Source organism: Elephantulus edwardii, unplaced genomic scaffold, assembly GCF_000299155.1.
Source record: "Elephantulus edwardii isolate Elephantulus edwardi_28Jun2011 unplaced genomic scaffold, EleEdw1.0 scaffold00166, whole genome shotgun sequence".
NCBI lineage: Eukaryota > Metazoa > Chordata > Mammalia > Macroscelidea > Macroscelididae > Elephantulus > Elephantulus edwardii.
In genome coordinates, this window is record NW_006399916.1 from 7,240,545 (window position 1) to 7,260,556 (window position 20,012).

The 20,012-nt window shown below is 45.3% G+C and overlaps 1 protein-coding gene across 1 annotated transcript in view; it reads right to left on the reverse strand.

The window, feature by feature from the left end:
- The window catches only part of SLC35F3 (solute carrier family 35, member F3), a 546,824-nt gene extending 527,280 nt beyond the window's left edge, over nt 1-19,544 (reverse strand). The window contains exons 1-2 of the mRNA XM_006895383.1: nt 19,480-19,544; nt 18,893-19,122 (exon numbers count right to left, since the gene is read on the reverse strand). Of these exons, the coding sequence (XP_006895445.1) occupies nt 18,893-19,122; nt 19,480-19,532 (283 nt within the window). The 5' untranslated portion in view covers nt 19,533-19,544. The remainder of the gene's footprint in view (nt 1-18,892; nt 19,123-19,479) is intronic.
- Nucleotides 19,545-20,012: the final 468 nt, after the last annotated feature.

The following is a 20,012-nucleotide window of genomic DNA, read 5'->3' on the forward strand; positions in this document are numbered from 1 at the left end:
GGTTCACATCATCTCTCGGCGGGTGCGCGCCATCTCTTGGAGTGCTTGCGTCATCTCGTGCACAGGCAGCCAGTGGGCCAACAGGCGCACGCCATCCCCCACACAGGTGACTGGCGGGCATGTGCCATGTTTTTGTGTGGGCAGCCGCCAGGCACGTGCCATCTTCCGCGCAGGTGGCTGGTGGGTGCAAGCCATCTCCCAAGTATCATCTCCCATACGGACCGCTGGCGGACGCGTGTCATCTCGTGTGCGGGCGGCCTGCAGGTGCGTGTCATCTCTCAGTGGGTATGCGTGATCTCTCGGCAGGCGGGCAGCTGGTGGGGGTGGGTGCGCGCCATCCCCCTGCGCAGCCGGCCAGCGGGCACACTTCATGTCTCGGCGTGCGCACGCCATCTCGTGCGCAGACAGCCAGCGGGTGTGCACCATCCCCTAGTACGGGGCAGCCAGCAGGCGCGCGCCATCTCCCACATGGGCGACTGGCGGGCGCGTGCCGTTCCCCATTGTGGGCAGCTGGGGGGGCTCCAGCCATCTCGTGCACGGGCGGCTGGTGGGCGTGTGCCATCTTCCGCCCGGGTGGCTGGTGAGTGCGAGCCACCTCCCGAATGTCATCTCCCACACGGGCGGCTGGCAGGCACGCGCCATCCCGTGTGCGGGAAGCGGGCGGGCACGCACCATCCTCCACGCAGGCGGCCGCTGGGTGAGTGCCATCTTCCATGTGAGTGGCCAGCAAGTGCAAGCCACCTCCCACGTCATCTCCCACACAGGCGGCTGGCAGTTGTGCTTCATCTCGCGCGCTGGAGGCCAGTGTCCGCCTGCTTCCCCTGCTGCCACCATCTTGGCTCCAAGAATTCTCCTCGGAACAAGTACACTTTGCTGCAGTGTGGCGGTTCCATCGCACCAGTCCTGGGGAGGCCTGGTGCCCACCCTCCATCCTGGGCAAGGGATTCCATAGGTTCTGGCTGTGGGAGCTTCATGGAGCTGCGGCTGTGGTGAGGCACAATGCGGGCTCTGCGGGAGGGGGTTCAGAGCTGCGGCACTCACCTATTCTTCCTTGGAAATCCTTGAATTCCTGTTGTTGAGCCTCAATCCTCACTGAATACCAGTCATCACCTGTTTAACTGTTCAATTATCAATAAACAGAAGTCTGTAGAGGGTCATAAAGGCCCTTTTCCAAGTGGTCTGCTGCTCCCGCAGCTCACCACGTTGTCTCTGCTTCTGCCACCATCTTGGATCTTCCAGACTGTTCTTTGAAGGCAGGAATGATGAGACTTCACCCCACATACTTTGGGCATGTTGCTAGGAGGGGTTATTAGAGAAGGACATGATTCTGGGAAGGGTAGAGGGCTGGCGAAGAAGAGAAAGATTCTCAACTAGATAGATTGACACAGTAACTGCTGCAATGGACTGGCTCTTGTGTGTCAGGAAGTGTGAGGATGGTGCAGGATAAAACAGACTTCAGATCTTTTGATCATAGTGTCGCTATGAATCATACTCAAGTCAATGGTACCTAATAACAACAACAAAGAGCCTCCCAACATGGTCAGCTGCCTCAAGCTAGCAGGAATCAATATATGGAGGGATATTTTTGGACAAAGTAGAATCATCCATTTATAACAGAATCACAGCAGTAATAACACAACACAGACCATTGTTGAGAAAAAGATATGTCCACCTAACCTCAAGGTAAAGACAGTCTACACACAACAAAGTGGGAGTCATTGGAGGACACCTCCACAGCCCTGAAATTTCATTCGTAAATGTATATCCAACAGAAACAAATGTGTAAAGTCATTTAAGTTGTTGTAAGGGGTCATTGAGTCAACTACGACACAGTGATCTTATGAACAACCTGGGACTTGCCGTATCTTGTGTCATCCTCACTATCTCTGACATGCATGAACCCAGTGTGGCAGTCTCTGCATCAATCCACCTTGCTGAGGGTCCTCCACTCTTTCTCTGGCCCTCCACCTTTCCCAGCATGATGTCTTTTTCTAAGAACTGGCCCTTCTGATAACATGCCCAGAGTACATGAGATGCCGTTTCACCATGCTTGACTCTAAGGAGCACCCTGGTTGCACTTCCTCCAAGACTGAGATTTGTTTGTTCTTTTGGTCCAAGGTATATTCATCAATATTCTTCTCCATGCTGAGTGAACTAACTCAGTGTCATAAGGACAAATACTGCATAAAACCATTGTTGTTAAAAAAAATTAGAAGGGCAACTAGTAAAACACATATGGGAAACCAAGGGGGAAGGGGTGGGAACAGAGTTGTGAGGATGGGTAGGGGTGAAACCACAGGATTGCACAATCTGGTGGGTGGAGGGAAGTAATAAGGGAAATGAGGAAGATGCAGTGGGGACCTGAAAAGACAGGATAACGATGAGCATAATCCATTGGTGATTAATTTTGTAAATTGTAATGCATGGGAATGATTGCATGAAAAATAGTTTGAATGAAGAATAATGTGAAACAAAATGTATACAAACTTTGTAATCAAGCCAATATAAAAAAAATTAAAAAAATATCCTTCTCCAACACAACAATTTAAAAACATCAGTTCTTCTCTGGTCTTCCTAATTCAATGCCCAACTTTCTGATACAAAGGGAAAAACTGAAGGAGACCCATAAAAAGGGTTGGGAAGGGGTGTGGGGGGAGGGAATCCTGTGTGAGGGGCAGCATATACAAATTTTGTGGTAAACCAGTGTAAAATGTATAAAACATAATAACTGTAATAAATAGTTTAAAAATGACTTGCAAGAAATTAAAAAATAAATTTTTTTAAATGCCCCATTAGTTTTATAAAGTAGTTACCATTTCCCTTCCCTCCAGACTAGCATCTTCATCATTCTTGCTTCTCACAAAACTACTTGAAATTCAAACCCCACTCTTACCTTCCACTCCCTACTTCTTTCTCTAACCTTGTGGGTAATTTATTCTTAAACCAATCATTTCCACTTTAAGCTCAATGGCTACAACAAAACAATTGTTGTTATGTGCCGTCGAGTCGTTTGCGACTCATAGCGGCCCTATGTACAACAGCCTTAAACCCTGCTCTATCCTGTGCCAATCGCATTGCCTCTGATACACCCATCCTGATTACCCCAGTCACTGAATCAATCCATCTCATAGAGGGTCTTCCCCTCCTGTGCTGTCCCTCTATCCTACCAAGCATGATGTCCTTCTCCAAGAACCCGTCCCTCCTTACAACATGTCCAAAATATGTTAGATGAAGCCCCAGAATCCTTGCCTCCAAGGAGTAGCCTGGTTTAACCCTCTCCAGGACGAATCTGTTTGTTTTCTTAGCAGTCCAAGGTACCTTCAATACTCTTCTCCAGCACCACAGCTCAAAGGCATCAATTCTCCTTCTATCCTCCTTGGTCACTGTCCACTCCTGATTGCAAAGACCATGGCCTATATCAGATGCACCTTAGCCTCCAGAGACACACAATTGTTCTTCAGTACTTTAGAGAGGTCCCTAACAGCACACTTTCCCATGGAAAGACAGTCTTTTAATTTCCTGGCTACTGGTGTCGAGAGTGTTGATTGTGGAGCCAAGCAAGCTAAAGCTGTGAACACTCTCAATCTCTTCACCATCTATCCTGATGCTGCCAATTGGTCCAGTGGTGAGAATCTTTGTCTTCTTGAATCGTAGTACATGAAGAAGAATATTGATTATGCATGGACTGGCTAAAGAACAAACATCTGTCTTGGAAGAAACACAGAGAGAGTGCTTCTTGAAAGCAAAAAAAAAGGGGGGGGTATAACTCTGTCTCATATTCATCACACACATACATTCTCAGGAGAAACCAGTCCTTGGAAGAGAACACTGTGCTTGAAGTCGGGGATTAACAAAAGGAGGAAGCCTTTCCATGAGAGGGACACAGCGACTGCAATAATGGAGGGACTGTGAGCAGGACAAAGCCTTGGGCAGGATTTCAGGGTTTCATACTGTTTTACAAGGGGTCCCCGTGAGTCTGGGCTGACCCCACTCCACAGCACCTTACAACAACTTGGACCTTTCCTGGCTCCTGACACTACATCTGGTCTGAAACCTCAGAACTGAGCCAGTGACCCCTCCTGTACCTGCTGACCTTGGACTTGTGAATCTCTGAACTTCACTGACTAACCTTGGAATCAGTAGTTTCTCCAGACCTTTCTCCTGAGTCTAACTCTAAGGTCTGTGACCTGTCATCCTGTAGATACCGGCAAACCATTTTTTTTTTTTTTTAGCAAGGTCATCCTCTCTCTTTCTCTTTCTCTTTCTCTCTGTGCGTGAGACAAATGAAGCTTGTATACACACACACACACACACACACAAGCTTCATTTGTTTTGTTTCTTTAGAAAGTTTGGTTTAAGATAGGGAAGGAAACTTGATTATTAGAAGTCAAATATATGCAGAATGGAACTAATAAGAATGCTGACACATTGCCAATGACACTGAACAATTTGTTCAACAATCTGCTAAAGGGGAACCTAGTCTGTTGTTCCACTTGATGGCATTTAAATGATATTCAAGTTCATCCACTGGCCAATTCTTTAAAAGAAAAAAGTGTTTCCAATCATTCCCCGGTGTCACATGCCAGGATAATGCACTTTTTCATCACTGAAAACACTTATTACACTCCCACATATATGGAACTGAGAAGAAGGCTATACATAACCCACTTCATGCCTACAGTTGGCATTCTACTAATTTTTCTTTCAAGGGGAAACCGTACTGCACATTTTTCAAACATGAGCAGGCTCAATTAAAAAAGAAACACAAAATGAAAGTTGGCATACACTAAGGAACACCATTCCTCTGGTTCTTTTAAATTAAATTCTGATGAAATAATTTCAAATTTTTATAACATTATACAGTTATAAAGTAAATGATGAAGTTTGCTAAAAATAATTTCCCGACAGATTCCCATCTAGTCAAGAACTGCCTGATGACACGTAACAGATTGACAAGGGGATCCGAATGCCATGCAAGATATGTTGGAAAGCTAGTGAGAGGCACCGTCAATACCCATGTTTCTTGTGTGTCCCAAACAGCCTCCGTCACTCTGCACTCCACACCCCCTGAGTCATTTCCTATCTTCTCCAGCTCTGCTGTCAACTGAAAAACCTCAAGCTGCATGAGAAGAAAACATGTGTCCCAGCTACTGCTCAAAGGCTTGTCACCATCATTAGCTACATGAATCCACCAGGCTCCTAATTGGGAAAGTCTCTATCTCAACTCTGCAGTAAGATAATAAAACAAAATTGGTCCCTTATTCTACCAATCAATACACACTCCCTGCTGAAATGAACCACGAGGCATCATGGGAGGAACATGATTCCAGGGATCAAGGGAATGCTTCAGCCGGCTCATGCAATGGTGTCCAGCCCTTCCTCATGCACTCCAGAAACAGGGAGTCACAGTCAACAGTCTATTGTCATCAACAGTCAGAGAATGAGTCCCTAAGAACTGAAAATGCTTTTTGGTTTGTATATACTTGCTTTGTTCTGCACTGGCCTAAAGAGAAATAGCTCAGAAATTTTATTCCAATGAGTTATGCATTACAAGGACTGAGGGGGGGTGGGGAATCAGTATATGCTTCTTAAAAAAAAGTATATGCTTCTTAAGAAAACAGGTTACTGTACTGAAACAGTGGTGTCCTCATGAAATTCAGAAGAACTACAGCAACATGGAACAGGGCTGTCTTGGAAGAACTGCAACCAGGGTGCTCCTTAGAGGCAAACAAGACTTCCTCTCACAAATTTTGGGTGTATCATGGGCAGAGAAGTTCTCAGACAAGGACATGATGCTGGGAAAGGGAGGGGGTCAGAGAAAGAGAGGCAGATTCTCCACAAGACAGACTGACAGAGTGACTGTTATAAACTTGATATGTCAGAGATGCTGAAGATGGCACAGGATAGGACAACGTTCAAATCCATTGTTCTGAGTCATCAACCTGATGGCCCGTAACAACAACAACAAGAAGAGCAGTACCTTGGCTGGGAGGGAAGGTGACACATACAAACACAATCTTGAGGTTGTCACAAGGCTCTATTTGGGTGACCTGCCTTAGTGTTCTCTGGGCACTGATTTTCTCTGCTTCTTCATCTATGTGGAAGACAGAACAGCCCTTCACAGCATTTCTTCCATTCAAGAGATTGGCTCAGGTCAGACAAAAAATTCCTGCTTTTATCCTCCAATTCTGAGGAGGGAGAGGCTGAGTGAATGTGTGGGCCCTGCGCCCACCATGGACCTATCTACTGAGGGCCAAGGGTCTCATGATGGAGACGTGGTTGCCAACAGCCTACCTGCCCATGTGACTGACCCAGGGCAGGCAAGTGGGTCACCAAACTAGGTAGACGTTGCAAAAGGCCTCTGCTCCATTCGCATAAAGACACATCAGATTCCTATTTTTGTTGTAGCCCATTTTCTCTTCATAGCCAGATGCAAAGGGTTTATAACACACAGTCACCCGAGCCGATCAAAGAGGAACACCATTGTTTCCTTAAAGAGAATAGTCCTGCATTTTAACTTTACTAAATGTCGGGGGGAACCCCAAAACCCCATTCACTGTATAGTTATCCTCCTGCTTACAGGTAGGGATGACATTTACTCTCTGAGATACCAGCAACTGCTAGGCTCAAGTATTTGCTACCCCATCTGCCAACTTTTTCTTTTTCAATCTCTTCTGCTTGTACTTCACCTGCCAAGCACCACACTAGAAACCATTTTTACAACCGAAGCATAAATCTCATACAAGTGGGTCACTTTTGAATGGCTAGCATGACCTTTATGGCTTTGAAAGGATCAAAGGGGAGTTGCTCACCATGAATGCAATTGTACTATGAGGCACTGTCCTCTGGTACCCACACCAGCAACCTCTAGACTTCAACCATGCTGGCAGTACACAAAGGGTTCAAAGGCAGTCTTTCTCCACAAACCCCCCCCCCACCTCACCTCACGCAAACTCTTTGTCACATTTAGACCTGGAACATCCTGAATCGTGTAACTGCCTCAACTTCCTCATCACCACATGTGTTCTTCACTGTCCTGCATTTTCTCAGACCACAGGAGTTTCAGTAAGGCAAAGATGGGTTTGCTTAGCACTGTATGATGTCCTACTGGAACTCGAATCTACACCAGCAAGGTGGAATGGGCTAGAGATGGGATGGCTGGACACGCCCTACACTGTTTATTTGAGACCCACCTACCCTGTCCACCAGCATCTCTGCAGCAGAAAATTGGGTAATCTCCTACCAGCAATGCACAGCCTCTGAAAGCCTGTGAAAGGGTCAGCTGTGGGTGGGTTCCAACTCCATAGTACAAAACAACAATCACACTGTATTTAAAGCAGATGGTTCAAATCCACTGGGCACTCTGCAAGAGAAAGATGGGTGCTCTTCCTTCTCTCACGATTTACAGCCTCTGCAAAACCAATGCAGGGTCAACTAGGAGTTTATTCTCCCTTGATGTCATGAAACAACAACCCTTATTTACACATGATTTAAGCCATCACATTCAGTTTTTAAAAAATGACTTTTATCTGAACACGCCAGCATCAGGCAGGATTAATAAATCCACTCAAAAAACAACTGTATTTCATTTTAATGCTATAACATGACCTTCTCTCCGTTCCCCCTCTCAGAAATGATTTCTGAAGAAAAAAAAATATTCCTAGAAAATGGTTTGAGAGATCACGATTTAAAAATAGTCTTTAGGGAAATCTTTAACAAAGACAAGTGATCTTTCAGAATGTAAACAAGCACCCTTCATGTGCCTGCTCCCTGCACATCCAAGGTGCAGAGTTTCCAAGGCTCCTCGATATGCACAGTAACCCTCGTTGTCCTCCACTTAGCTTTATATTCTAGCAAATAATCAACAGGAAAATTAGCTGAATGAGCACAAAGCAGCATTTACAGGCACTCCTTCTTCCTGCTAAGAAGTACCCTCAAGAAGCTCCAGGAAGCTGTGGGGACTGAGTGGCAAGGAGTTGAGCTGCCAGTCCAAAGGCACAAGGATCAAATCCACAACCTGCACCACAGGAGAAAGATGAGCAATTACTGTGCAATTGCAGCATCTGAAAATCAACTGGAGGGTCAGCTATGAGTTGGATCTGATTCAACAGCAAACAACAACTAAGAGCTTCAGGAAATTCTAAGTCAAACAACCCAGGCTGAAAGGCCTCACCTCCCCGGTAATGCTGCACACTTATGTCTGGAGTTCCCGTGTGCAGACGGCTGCTTTGTGTCCTTTGCCCATCCTGCTCCCTTCTGCACCCCTCTCCTCCCCATTTGCTGTCTACATCAGAGAAGTGAGAAGGAAATGGGGAGCAAAATATGCCCCAATCAATCATCTTTCTTTCTCAGAAAAAAGTGAGAGGAGGAAAATGGTTCAAACAATTCTGACTGTTGAAGCAGTTTCTGCAGGGTGAACATTACTGGGAGTGTATGCAGAATCGTATCAGCTGAAGAAGCCACAGTCTAATTTGAAGCTTTAGGGACCTGTTGACTAAATCTGCCAGTCAGGAAGGCCCAAAAAGTAAAGTCCAGAAAGAAGGACCCAGTGAGGTCAGGAAGGTAGAACCCTGCTCGCTTAGCACCACTGAGCAGAAGAGGAAAGGCCATCCTAGAAAAAAGACATTATGCTCAGAAAAGTAGAGGTTGAGGGAGCGAGAGGGGGACCCTCAGTGAGATGACTGACACATTGGCTGTGACAATGGGCTTGAACATGGCTAAGGATGGTAGAAGACAGAACAAGCTTTCCATCTGTGGTTTGAAGTGTCACTGTGAGTCAGTCAACTTGACAGCACCAAGCAACAACAACACTGTTCTCAACAGAGTTCACCCTTCACAGGGCATTCACAATACCTGGAGCATTTGAAGATGGCAGTGCAAGATCCAGAATGCTCAGGGGTCGGGCTAGACATCAGTCTCTGTGCTAAGGTCGGGTGGTGCCAGGCAAGGCTGGGAAAAGGCCCTGGCAGTTGTATCCTTCCTCCATACCTTGTCAATCGGTACACTGAGCAAATCATTTGAGAAGCTGGACCCTATGAAGGAAAAGGTGGCACTGAGGTAGGAGGAAGGGCCATTAACACCTTCATTATGCACAGGACACACTTTGTTTGCTCGAAGTGGGGAGGACTTGAAAGGCTTGCTGCAGAAGATCAAGCACTACAGCGTCAACATGGGTTATATTAGGAAGCCAAAAATCCTCACCACTGGATCAATAAGCAACATCATGATGATGTTGTTGTTATGTGCTGTAGAGTCGCCTGCGACTTGTAACGACCCTACGTACAAGAGCCCTAAACTCTGCCCTGTCCTGTGCCAATCTCACTGTCTCCAACACACCTCCCCTGGGAGAAAAGATTGTACCTGCCAATGGCTTCATTTTCCACTGCAAAGAATATACCCCAAGGAAAACAGAACCGAGCCCCAAATGGAGATTCGTACACCTATGTTCATAGAAGTATTTTTCACAACAGTAACAACATGGAAACAGCACAAATGTCCATCCACATATGAATGGATTGAGAAACTGGTACATTCATACAATGTAATACCATGCAGCACTCAGAAGCATCAATTTCATAAAATATATCATGGGAGAATCCATAGGGCATTGTGCTGAGTGAACTAACACTATCATAAGGGCAAATACTGCATAAGACCTATTGTAAAAAAAGAAGGATAACTAGTAAGATGTGTATAAAAGTTCAAAGGGGGAGGGGGATAACAGAGTTTGATGGGAAAAGGGAGGAGGTAAAGGAATTAGGAAAGATCAAATGGGGACATGAAGTGATAGAGTAATAGTGGGCATAAACAATAATTAATTTTATAAAACACAATGAATATGAAGAATGATCACATGAAACACTGTGAATTCAAGAATGTGTTAAGCACAATAAACATAAATGAAATGCAATATATAGGAATTTTGTATGAAAAGCAGTATAAAAATATATAAAAAAGAATTCTGCTCAAGCATATGATTTAGAAAGGTAAGGATGGCATTTTGGATGGAGGAACCAGGAAGAAGTAACACAATCCCAAACTAGCAGGAAATCAACACAAAGAATTAATGGCATAAATCACTACAGAGAGTATATTTAACGATCAACATTTCAGGTAGCATCTAACCAACAAAGATTTCACCCATTCACCAACTATCTATTGAGCAGCTCCTACGGACCACCTGCTTTCTGGGCTCTAGACACAGCTGGAAATGCAAAGACTCTTTAATGTATTCCCAACTGGTTTGGTTTAGAAACACAGAATGTAGATTCTCAGAAGGCATTAGCCGCTGAGAGGAGGAATTCAACCTTTCCCACCTTCTTTATAGTTTGATGTTCCATACAAAACCATCCATCTTGAGCCTAAGACCCTTTTGACTTGCCTATTGAAAGAGAGGAAGACTCTCAACACAAAGGACCGACACAGTGACTGTAACCACAGGCTCAAGTATATCAGAGATACGAGGATGGTACAGGATAGGCAAGGTGCAGATGTGTTATTCACTGAGGCACTATGAGTCACAGCCAACTCAATGGCACCTAACACCATCAACAATAGTGGCATTTCTAATTCTAGCTGATGGAGTTGAGCATACTGAGCAAAGGTAATGTCTACATTGCCCACAAACACCTTGTTTATCAAACTAAAAAAAAAAAACCTCTAAAATTAACAGTACAAAAATTAAGACTGCTTGATCATTAAAATCTTTATTGCTGCTACAAAGTTAGCTGAGTTCTACCTAACAAATACTCTAGAAACTCCTTCAGTTAGATCAGAAATAATCACTTTGGAAAATGACTGTGGGCTGACTTTTTAAAGTTAATATTAAGGGCCTAGCTTGGAGCATCCCATAACTTGCTCTGGAGATGATGAATAATATCCCTTGTGATCATTATCAGCCTAAGTTCATAGTCATCTTTAAGAAATATAATATCTAGGCATTACCTATAGACAGATAAGCATCTTCATAGTAATTTTTTTTTCTACTTGGGTAGACAGAGCCAACCATAAATATGCTGTTCTAAAACCTCTTTGGATAGATTAAGAAAATATTAGTCTCTCTAAACTGAAGCTTAAAGTCCAATTAATTCAATCAAAATGGCAGTTTGTAACCTCCAGTACTGGATTAAATAGGAAATACTCAGGGATAAAAGCAAATTCTCACAGGACTAGAGAAAGTGAAATTCATTTTTCTCATCTTATCAACATCGCTGTGGCCTGGCCTCACCAATATCGACGACACCTCAAAGCAGCTCAGAGAGAGAGAGAGAGAGACAGAGAGTTTAAGAACCCCAGGGGAGGGAGTAGTTGCTCCCCCTCCACACTGCCCTCCTCCTGCCTTCAGGACCAGGCGCTTCTCCACTGCATGCTCCTGGCTGACCCCGAAGCCACAAAATGTGGTGATAATTCCCACAATGCACACAGGGTTTGTCCCAGAAAGAATTAGAAATAGAAACCTTATTATGTCTTAACGGGCTAAACAGATGCATTGAGGAAGATAGTCCTTTGTCCCACTGTCTCTAGCTGTTAAGAAGGCAAAACTGCACATTGAATGCCCTGTCTATGTGCACAAGGAAACAGCTCCCAATGAGCTTTCTAAAAAGGCATCATATTGTGTTGTTCAGAACACCACCGTAATGCATCCTCCAATTTAACAATTTTACATGCACAATTTAGTGACACTGAGAAAGTGAACCTTTGTCTTTGCTCAGAATGATCCAAACTTTTGTGTTAGAGACAGTTTCATCAGAAAGCTGGAAGAGATGCAGATAACCTTTAGAAGATTTATACCAAAAGAAATGTAAAAATCACTGTCTTTTAAAACATTTTTAAATGATTTTCAGTGGGAACCCGACAAGGATGCACTTTCTCACTTCTACTCAGTACTGCAGAGGAAGTCCTAGCCAGAGCAATGAGGCCAGAAGTAAGAGGTACCCAAATTGTAAAAAGAACTCAAACAATCTCTATTTGCAGATGACATGATCATATATGCAGAAAATTCCAAAGACCAGAGAACAAAAATACTAAACTAAAGGATCCAACAAAGTGGCAGGCGACAAGGTCAACATACAAAGACCTGTTGGACTCCTCGACACTAACAAAGATAATTCAGAAGGGGAAATCAGGACAATAAAACCACTTACAATGGTCACCCAAAAGATGAATTCTTGTTGCTATGCACTATCAAGTCAAACTGACTCATGGGCTGACCCTCCAACAGGTTTTCAAAGGCTGTAAATCACATGAGAGGAGAATACTCATCTTTTTCTCATGAACTAGCTAGAGGATTCGATCCGCTTTCCTTTGGGTTGGCACTACAACCTCTTACCAGAGCTCCCAAAGATGAAGTAGTCAGGAATAAATCTAACCAGACATATAGCTTACTTTCCACACAAAGGATACTAAAAAAATATTACTACAAGAAACTCAGAGAGACCTACATACATGAAAGAACATGCTGTGTTCACAGTTAGGAAGACCTAACACTGTGAAAATGTCACAACTACAAACCCAACGATCCACAAAACCAACACAGTCCCAGTTTGACACCATTATCATCCTTTAAAGACAGGGGAGAAGTAATCACTAACATTCAATGGAAAGAAAATATGTCCCAACAAGTAAAGCATTATTAAATAAACAAAACAAAACAGGAAGCCTCACCTTCCCATGTCCAAAACTGTCACAGCCATCATAGTCAGAACAGCCTGGGATTAATGTAATGACAGACACACAGACCAACAGAACAGAACTGAAAGCCCAGAAGTGAATCTATCCACTAATAGACATCTGATCTTTGACAAAGATCCAGAGTCCACTAAATGCAGATGAGACTGTCTCTTTGACAAACAGGGCTGACAAAACTGGATATCCATTTGCTAACAAATGGAATGGGATCTCCTTCCTTACTATACACAAATACAAGATAGACCAAAGACCCAAATGTAAAACCATAAACTATAAATGTCATAAAAAATTAAAAAACACATGGGCAAACATAAAGGCCCTGATACAGGCTCTAAAAATACTATCAAACATATCTAAAAATGCACAAACAGCAGAAGACAACCCACATGACTATGACCTTCTAACAATTAAACATCATGTGCATCAATCAATCAGACAGAATATACCACTGCCATAGAGCTGACTTTGAAGAATGGTAATCCTCCCTCTAGTCCCAGAGGCTGTAAATGTTCATGGAAGGAGACCGCCCATCTTTCCCCTCAGAGCTGCCAGATTCCAGTCACAAGCTTCAGGTTCCCACCAGAGCTCCTTGTGCCTCCAAGCACAGAAAGAAATCTTCAGACTGCAAGAAAATTTGGCAATATGATAAAGGAAGAACCTCTAAAATTTATAGAAAGCTTCAGCACATCAACAATAGAAAGAAAAATATAGTCCCACTGGAAATGGACAGAAGACATAAATAGATATTTTACCAAAGCAGACATCCAAACAGTCAATTGTCACACAGAGAAATGTTCTCAACCATCAGCCATCAAAAACCAAACTCACCACCATTAAATCGATTCTGCCCTATGGTGATCCTGTAAAATGGGACAGAATTGCCCCACAGGGTTCCCAGGTCTGTAAGTCTTTCTGGAAGTGGACTGCCTTAAAGTTCTCCCACGGCATGACTGGGGAATTAAACCCTTTAACTTTTCAGTTAGAACCCAACACATAATGCACTGCACCACCATCTCCCTTCACTCCTTCACTGCCCCCAAGTCCGTTCTGACTGACAGTGACCCTCCATCAGGTCCTTGAAGGTGTGCATCTTCATGGAAGAAGACCTCCCATCCTCTGAGATGCAAATCAAAGCAATAGAGACCTCTCACCCCAGTATTAATATTGCTGTCTTTCTCATTGCCATAGTGACAGATCCCTCTCAGAGCTGCCCCTTCAATGGGATTTTTTTTTACAAATGAGGACATACTGAATTTATACTTTATCAGAAAGATACAACTCTATTTTCTCACATCAGCTTTACAACACCATAGGTAATTTTCTACTGTATCTTGGGTTTAAGAACACGATTTGGAATCTAGGAGGAAAAGTTTTTCATTCTCTCCACACCTATCTTTTCCTGCAAGAGATCTGAAGTAAATGAAGGACGGTATAAGCAAGTATCTTTACCTTGAAACACTTCAACCGGTATTCCATCAATTCCTGGGTCTTTATATTTTGCCAATGCCTTCAGTGCAGCTTGAACTTCTTCCCTCATTGCAGTTCTTGATCATGTATTACTTCTCAAAAAGATTCAGTGTCAGATAATCATTTTTGGTTAGTAGAACTGTTTAAAGTATAATTTTTCCAAGGTAAAGATACCTACTTATATCATCCTTCATTCTAATCCTTCTGAATCTAGTTTATTGTGTGTTTATTTTTAAATCTGGCACTCAATAGTAATACATCTATGTAAACAAAGCCAAGGATTTTCAATGCATCGTGAGACTAAATGGAATTTTTATTTTCCAAATTCTACTCTGATTTGGGCATCAACTGCAGAAATTAATGTAAACAATCTAGCAATTAAGAGCAGGTTCTGGTGCCCAGTGGGACCTTGAACAAGGTTCTTATTTGCTCTCAACCCCACATGCATAAAAGAGGCAAATGCTGAGGCCACTTCACAGGAGATATTTGTTGAAGGAAAAGATGAGTGAATCCAGGGCCCCGGAGTTCTAACACTCACAAAATCCATTTCTGGGATTCTGAATTTTCAGTTAAGATCCATATGACATCAGCAATGATATCCCTTGTGTCACAGCCTCTTCTGAATCCAGCTTGAATTTCTGGCATTACCTCCAGTGGGATGCCCAGGCTGATAAATGTCACAGGAGGATATTGATTGCTCATCTTGATCCTGAACTCCCAACATTAATAGTAAAGTTAAAAAACAAAACAAACAACCCACAACCAACAGACAGAAATCAGCAAGTGGTAGTGATGATGTAGAAAGATTAGAATCCTCACAAGCTACTTGTTTTCAGCACATTGTGCAGAATAATATAGCACTAGCTTAATATTTTGGAAATAACACATGATTCTGCAATCTCACTAACAGGTAAATACCTCAGAGAAATAAGAACTATAATATGGACAAATATTTACATGTCTGTATTCATCACAGTATTGTTCACAATAGCAGAAAAATTAAGACAACCGAAATGTCCAACAATAGGTGCATAGCCAAACTAGCCACAATACATACCCACAACAGAGCAGTAAAGAGTAACAACTGATCCATGAAACACCTCACAATGGGGTGGAGCCCAGAGGCCATCAGACAGGGAAATGAATGAATTGTAAAGTGACAAATACTGTATGAGGCCATCACTGTACAAAGTTAAGAAATGGTTTACACACTGAAAGCAACATTCTTTGGAGTGAAAGGTAACTAAGAAGATAATAGATATGTATTAACTTAAATGGGGGCGGAAACACACCAAACTCACTGATGTCAAGTCAAAACTGACTCACAGAGGACGCACCAGCCGGTTTTTTGAGGATGTAAATCATACAGGAAGATGCTTCCCATCTTTCTCCAGAACAACAGCTGGTGGCTTCACACCTCCAGAGAGGCACAGCCTTTGGGTGAGCAGTTCAGCTCCCCTTGGACTCTGCCACCTGAGCTCCCTTCACTTGGGTCAAGGGAAAGATGATACCCAGCTACTGGAATCAATAAAAAGTAATCAAGGTAGAAGAACAACCTGAGAGTTAAAATCAACAAAGATAAATACATATTCAAACCTGTAATAAATGGAATAAATAATCTACTAGTGGCCATGTCAGCAGACACGCAAACCAAGCAGGATGTGGGACGCACTGACAAAGAAATGTGAGTTTGACAGAGGGTATTTCTGTGCATGTATTTAGATGTGCTGCAAATACATCCATGTATAAAGCAGAGTGTACAAGACAGGGTTACCAAGTGCTGAAAACAAGTACCTTAAAGGCATAAGTTCCTTCATAGGCTCGCAGGACTCCAAGGTCAATCGGCCCACTGGGGCACAGAGACAATGTTCCCCAACCTCCTGTGGTGAGTGCTCTCTTAAAAGCTTTTAAGTGGCCATCGCACAAGCAACTACTGGTTTCTCTTTGTCCAGAGCAAAGAAGAGCTCAGAAAATCAAGACTATTAGTCCAAGAACTAATGAATCATATGAGTTTCAGTCTCCACAGCCCTGACACAGGAAGAATAAAATGGTTCCCATCTGATCGGTCTGCTATGGACCTAATACATAGGTCCCTGATAGAGTAGGGGAAACGTGAAAGACAATCCAAAATAATAAAAAAAAAAGGCCAGGGGTACTTTTCAGACAGAGACTGGTAGAACCCTGACCCCTTGAAGACATCCTTCAAGCCTAGGAGAAATCCACCCACACAATTCCACTTTGGCCAAAGACTCAAAGACATTAGAGTGAGTAAGACCTCAGAGGTATGCACTCCTTAAACCAAAGCAGGATAGGAGAGCAAAAGGGTAGCACTGGCCCAGGGGCATAGCAAAGAAGGAGTTGTTGTTGTGTGCCATCAAGTCAGAACCAACCACAGCTGACCCTCCGGTGGATTTTCACAGGCAGTAAATTGCACAGAAGGAGACTGCTCATTTCTTTCCTGTGGAGCAGCTGGTGGATTTAAACCACGTGCCTTTGGGATGCCAGTGTAGCTTCTTAGCTCGGGAGGAAATGAGAAGAGTGCTGTTACTTTGGGGGATGTGCAAATAACTCATAAAGCAAAATGTGGATGAAGGGTTGCTCAGGAAACCGATCTGCTCTGTAAACGTTCATCACAGTCACAAGGGAAAGTTTTCCAAAGTTGTCCTTGCTGTTGGCAGGTGCTATTGACTCAATCACAACTCATCACAAGCCGATGAACAACAAAGCTGTCCTCTGCCCTGTCCTGTGCCTCCCTCACCATCTCTGCCACGCCCTAGTCCATTGGTACAGTCACTATGTCAACCTGTCTTGCTGAGGGTCTTCTTTTTCTCTCTGACCCTCTACCTTTCCTGCATAAAGCGTTTTTCCAAGGACTGGTCCCTCCCAATAACGTACCTAAAGTACATGAGACAAAGAAAGAAAATCTCTGTAAATAAGAAGACATGATAGGGTTTTCTTAAAACAAACAACAACAAAAAAAAAAACACCACAAAAACCACAAGTAACGCTATTGACAAAGATGTTGTGTTGCTCAAAAGTAAGCTTACATACGTGGGTGTTTCAATGCTGTTGACGCAATGTTGTAACACAATGTGGCAGATCCCCCAATATCTGACAAGTCAATCCCATGTAGGAGGATTAAGAGAGGGGTACAGCACCCTTAACCCAATCACAGCCCTAATCCAAGGAAAGATGTGACATCAACACCACCTTTATCTTATAAGAGAAGCTAGCAGACTGGCTCAGCACAGCCAGGACAGGAGAATTGGGAGCAGGGTTCTTTCTTTCGAGCCAGTCTCCAGTCTCTAGGCCCAGAACTTCCCCTGACATGGAGGAAGCTCAGCATGTGTGGACATCTCCAAAGAGCTCTGAATGTTGAAGGAATGGTGAAGGGGGCTAGGCCCTCCTGGGACGCCAGAGCAGACAGAAAGAGAAAAGTCAAATAAAAGCAAGGCTTCCTCAGAGCCCTGACTCCTGACTTCTAGCCATCTAAATGGGTAAGAGGATGAATGTCCACTTGTTAAAGGCGTTCATTTCTGATATTTCTGTTACAGCAGCAGCACTGGGTACTTCAATAGACAGTGATGAAGGCAAAGCACCTAAAACCTATACTACTTCCTGCCATGACTTAAAACCAACCAGCAAACTGTTGGCATTTAATTCATATTTGGCCTATGACTCCTGAAAAACACCACCCTATGAACAGTCCTATGATTGTGATATGGATATAATTATTGTTTGCTGTGAAGTGGACTATAACTCACCGCAAACCTCCAGAACAACAGCTCTGAACCTCGTCCTGCTCTGCACCTGCCTCACCACCTCTGCCATGCTTCACCCAACTCATTAAGGGGCTTCCTCTCTTTCCCTGACCCTCCACCTTGCTAGGCATGTCTCTCTCCACGGTTCCTCTTGACAATAGGCCCAAAGTAAGTAAAACAGAACTCACTCACATTGAATGTAATTAGTTTCTAAAACTCTACTTTCCCTCTAAGAACTAATAAAGTGTGTTATAATTTCAAGCAACGAAAGGTTAAAAAAAAATTCTCAAACTGCTAGTGTTTATTTCATATGAAATAAGTAAATAAATGTTTCTTTCATGGAGGTGGTTAACAGCAATCTCAAATGACAGTGGTGGGACGTCCCTAATACAGTCACAGGCCCTGAAGATTACTGTAATCACCTTCTCTATCATGTGGGGGAAATAAAAACACTGACCATCACCAACAGCCCACATAAGCGATGTCTGTGTCATTAATGGCAGCATGGCCCAAACCATCAACTGGGGCCACCTGGCAAAGGGAAGTTTCAGCTGCTTCACCTGGCACCCAGCCTTCATCTCACAGAAACATCAGTAACTAGAACGACACAGTCAAATATCTGCAGGGAGAAGACACAAATCCTGGAGAGAGTGGACCAGCCAGCGGGGTCCCAGCTGTGGACACAACACTGCTAGAAGCTGGGGTGTGGGGGTGGGGAAGCTGGTGCCATAGTCCAGACACAAGAGTTCTGTGTCAAGGTGCGCCTGGAAAGGGGTGTGCCCTCGGATTTTGTCACTTCAGAAGACTTAAGAATAAGGAGAGTGGCGTGTACAGTGAGAAGGCTGTAAAATAATGGATCAGGCCTGTTCTTAAAGTTGCGCAAACGTGGGTTCGCGCAAGCCACGGGACAGCAGGGAGCTAAGGACGAGTCCCAGAGAGCGCCCTGGGTAGTGCGGCGACGCGGGGTCGGGTCTTACTTTTGTAGCTGGCGGACCAGGGCTGGTAGCCATAGTAGCCGGTGATGCGGAGGATCCGCTCCTCGATGGACGTGAGCCCGGCGGGCGCGCTGGTCAGGTCCTCCACGGAGCGCGACCATTTCAGGTCCTCCTTGATGGCCTCGTCCACCACCAAGTACTTGAGCTGCCGGAGCTGAGGGCTGATGTCGGACAGTCTCCGGGGGCTGACGTCCGGCGACCTCCTCATGCCGCTGCAGCCACAGGAGCAGGAAGGAGGGCGGGGGTGGAGAAGACAGAGACCAGGGAGTTAGGGGCTCGTGCCCGAGCGAGCGGGGCTCCGCGGCCTCTGCGAGGCGGCAGGTGCGGAAGGGCCGGCTCACCTCTGCCCACCGCCCGCGTCCACCTCGGCCCAGGGCCTGGCCCCGCGCTCCCCGCCCGCTCTGTGCCCGCTCCCTGCCCGGGGCAGCGCGAGTTGTGAGCCCGCGACGGAGAGGATGAATGCAACTTCGTAGCCGGCCGGCCGAGCTCGGGCCGGGACTGCGGGAAGCCGGGGTCAAGGTTCCCCTTCCTCTCCCGCGTATGTGCCCCCAACCCCCGCCACTACTCACACAGCGATGGTCTTGCCCCCGGGTACAGCGCCCGGGAACTCCCGGATCCCCATAGGCAACAGCCAAGCGAGCTGGGGTTGCAGACTGACCACCGTGCCGGCTGGGGCTCCCCGGGCGCCGCCCCCACGCCCTGCGCCCCGCTTCCGCGCCGAGTGCTGGGTGAGATGGAGGCGTGGGTGCAGCCCTGCTCCCCAGGAGCCCGCGTACCCCGCGCCCGGCTCTTGAGCGCCGGGGTGAGAAGGCGGCGCGGACGCAGTCCTGCCCCGGAGCCCAAGCCGCGCGCTGCAGAGAGGAGCCCACGGGGAGGGCGCAGCGCGGGGCCGGGCGTGCGCTCCACCTGGGCGGCCGTGCACCTTCGCGGAGCCGGGAGCTGGAAGCCGGGAACCGGGCGAGGGCGCTGCTGCCCTTCGCTCCGCCCGCGACGCCCGGCAACCCTGGGCCTGAGCCAGGCGCCCTGTGCGCCTGCAACTTGTTAGCACCAATGCGCTCAGCTGCCATGGGGAGAGCAGTCTCTCCCTCCCCAAGCTTCTTTC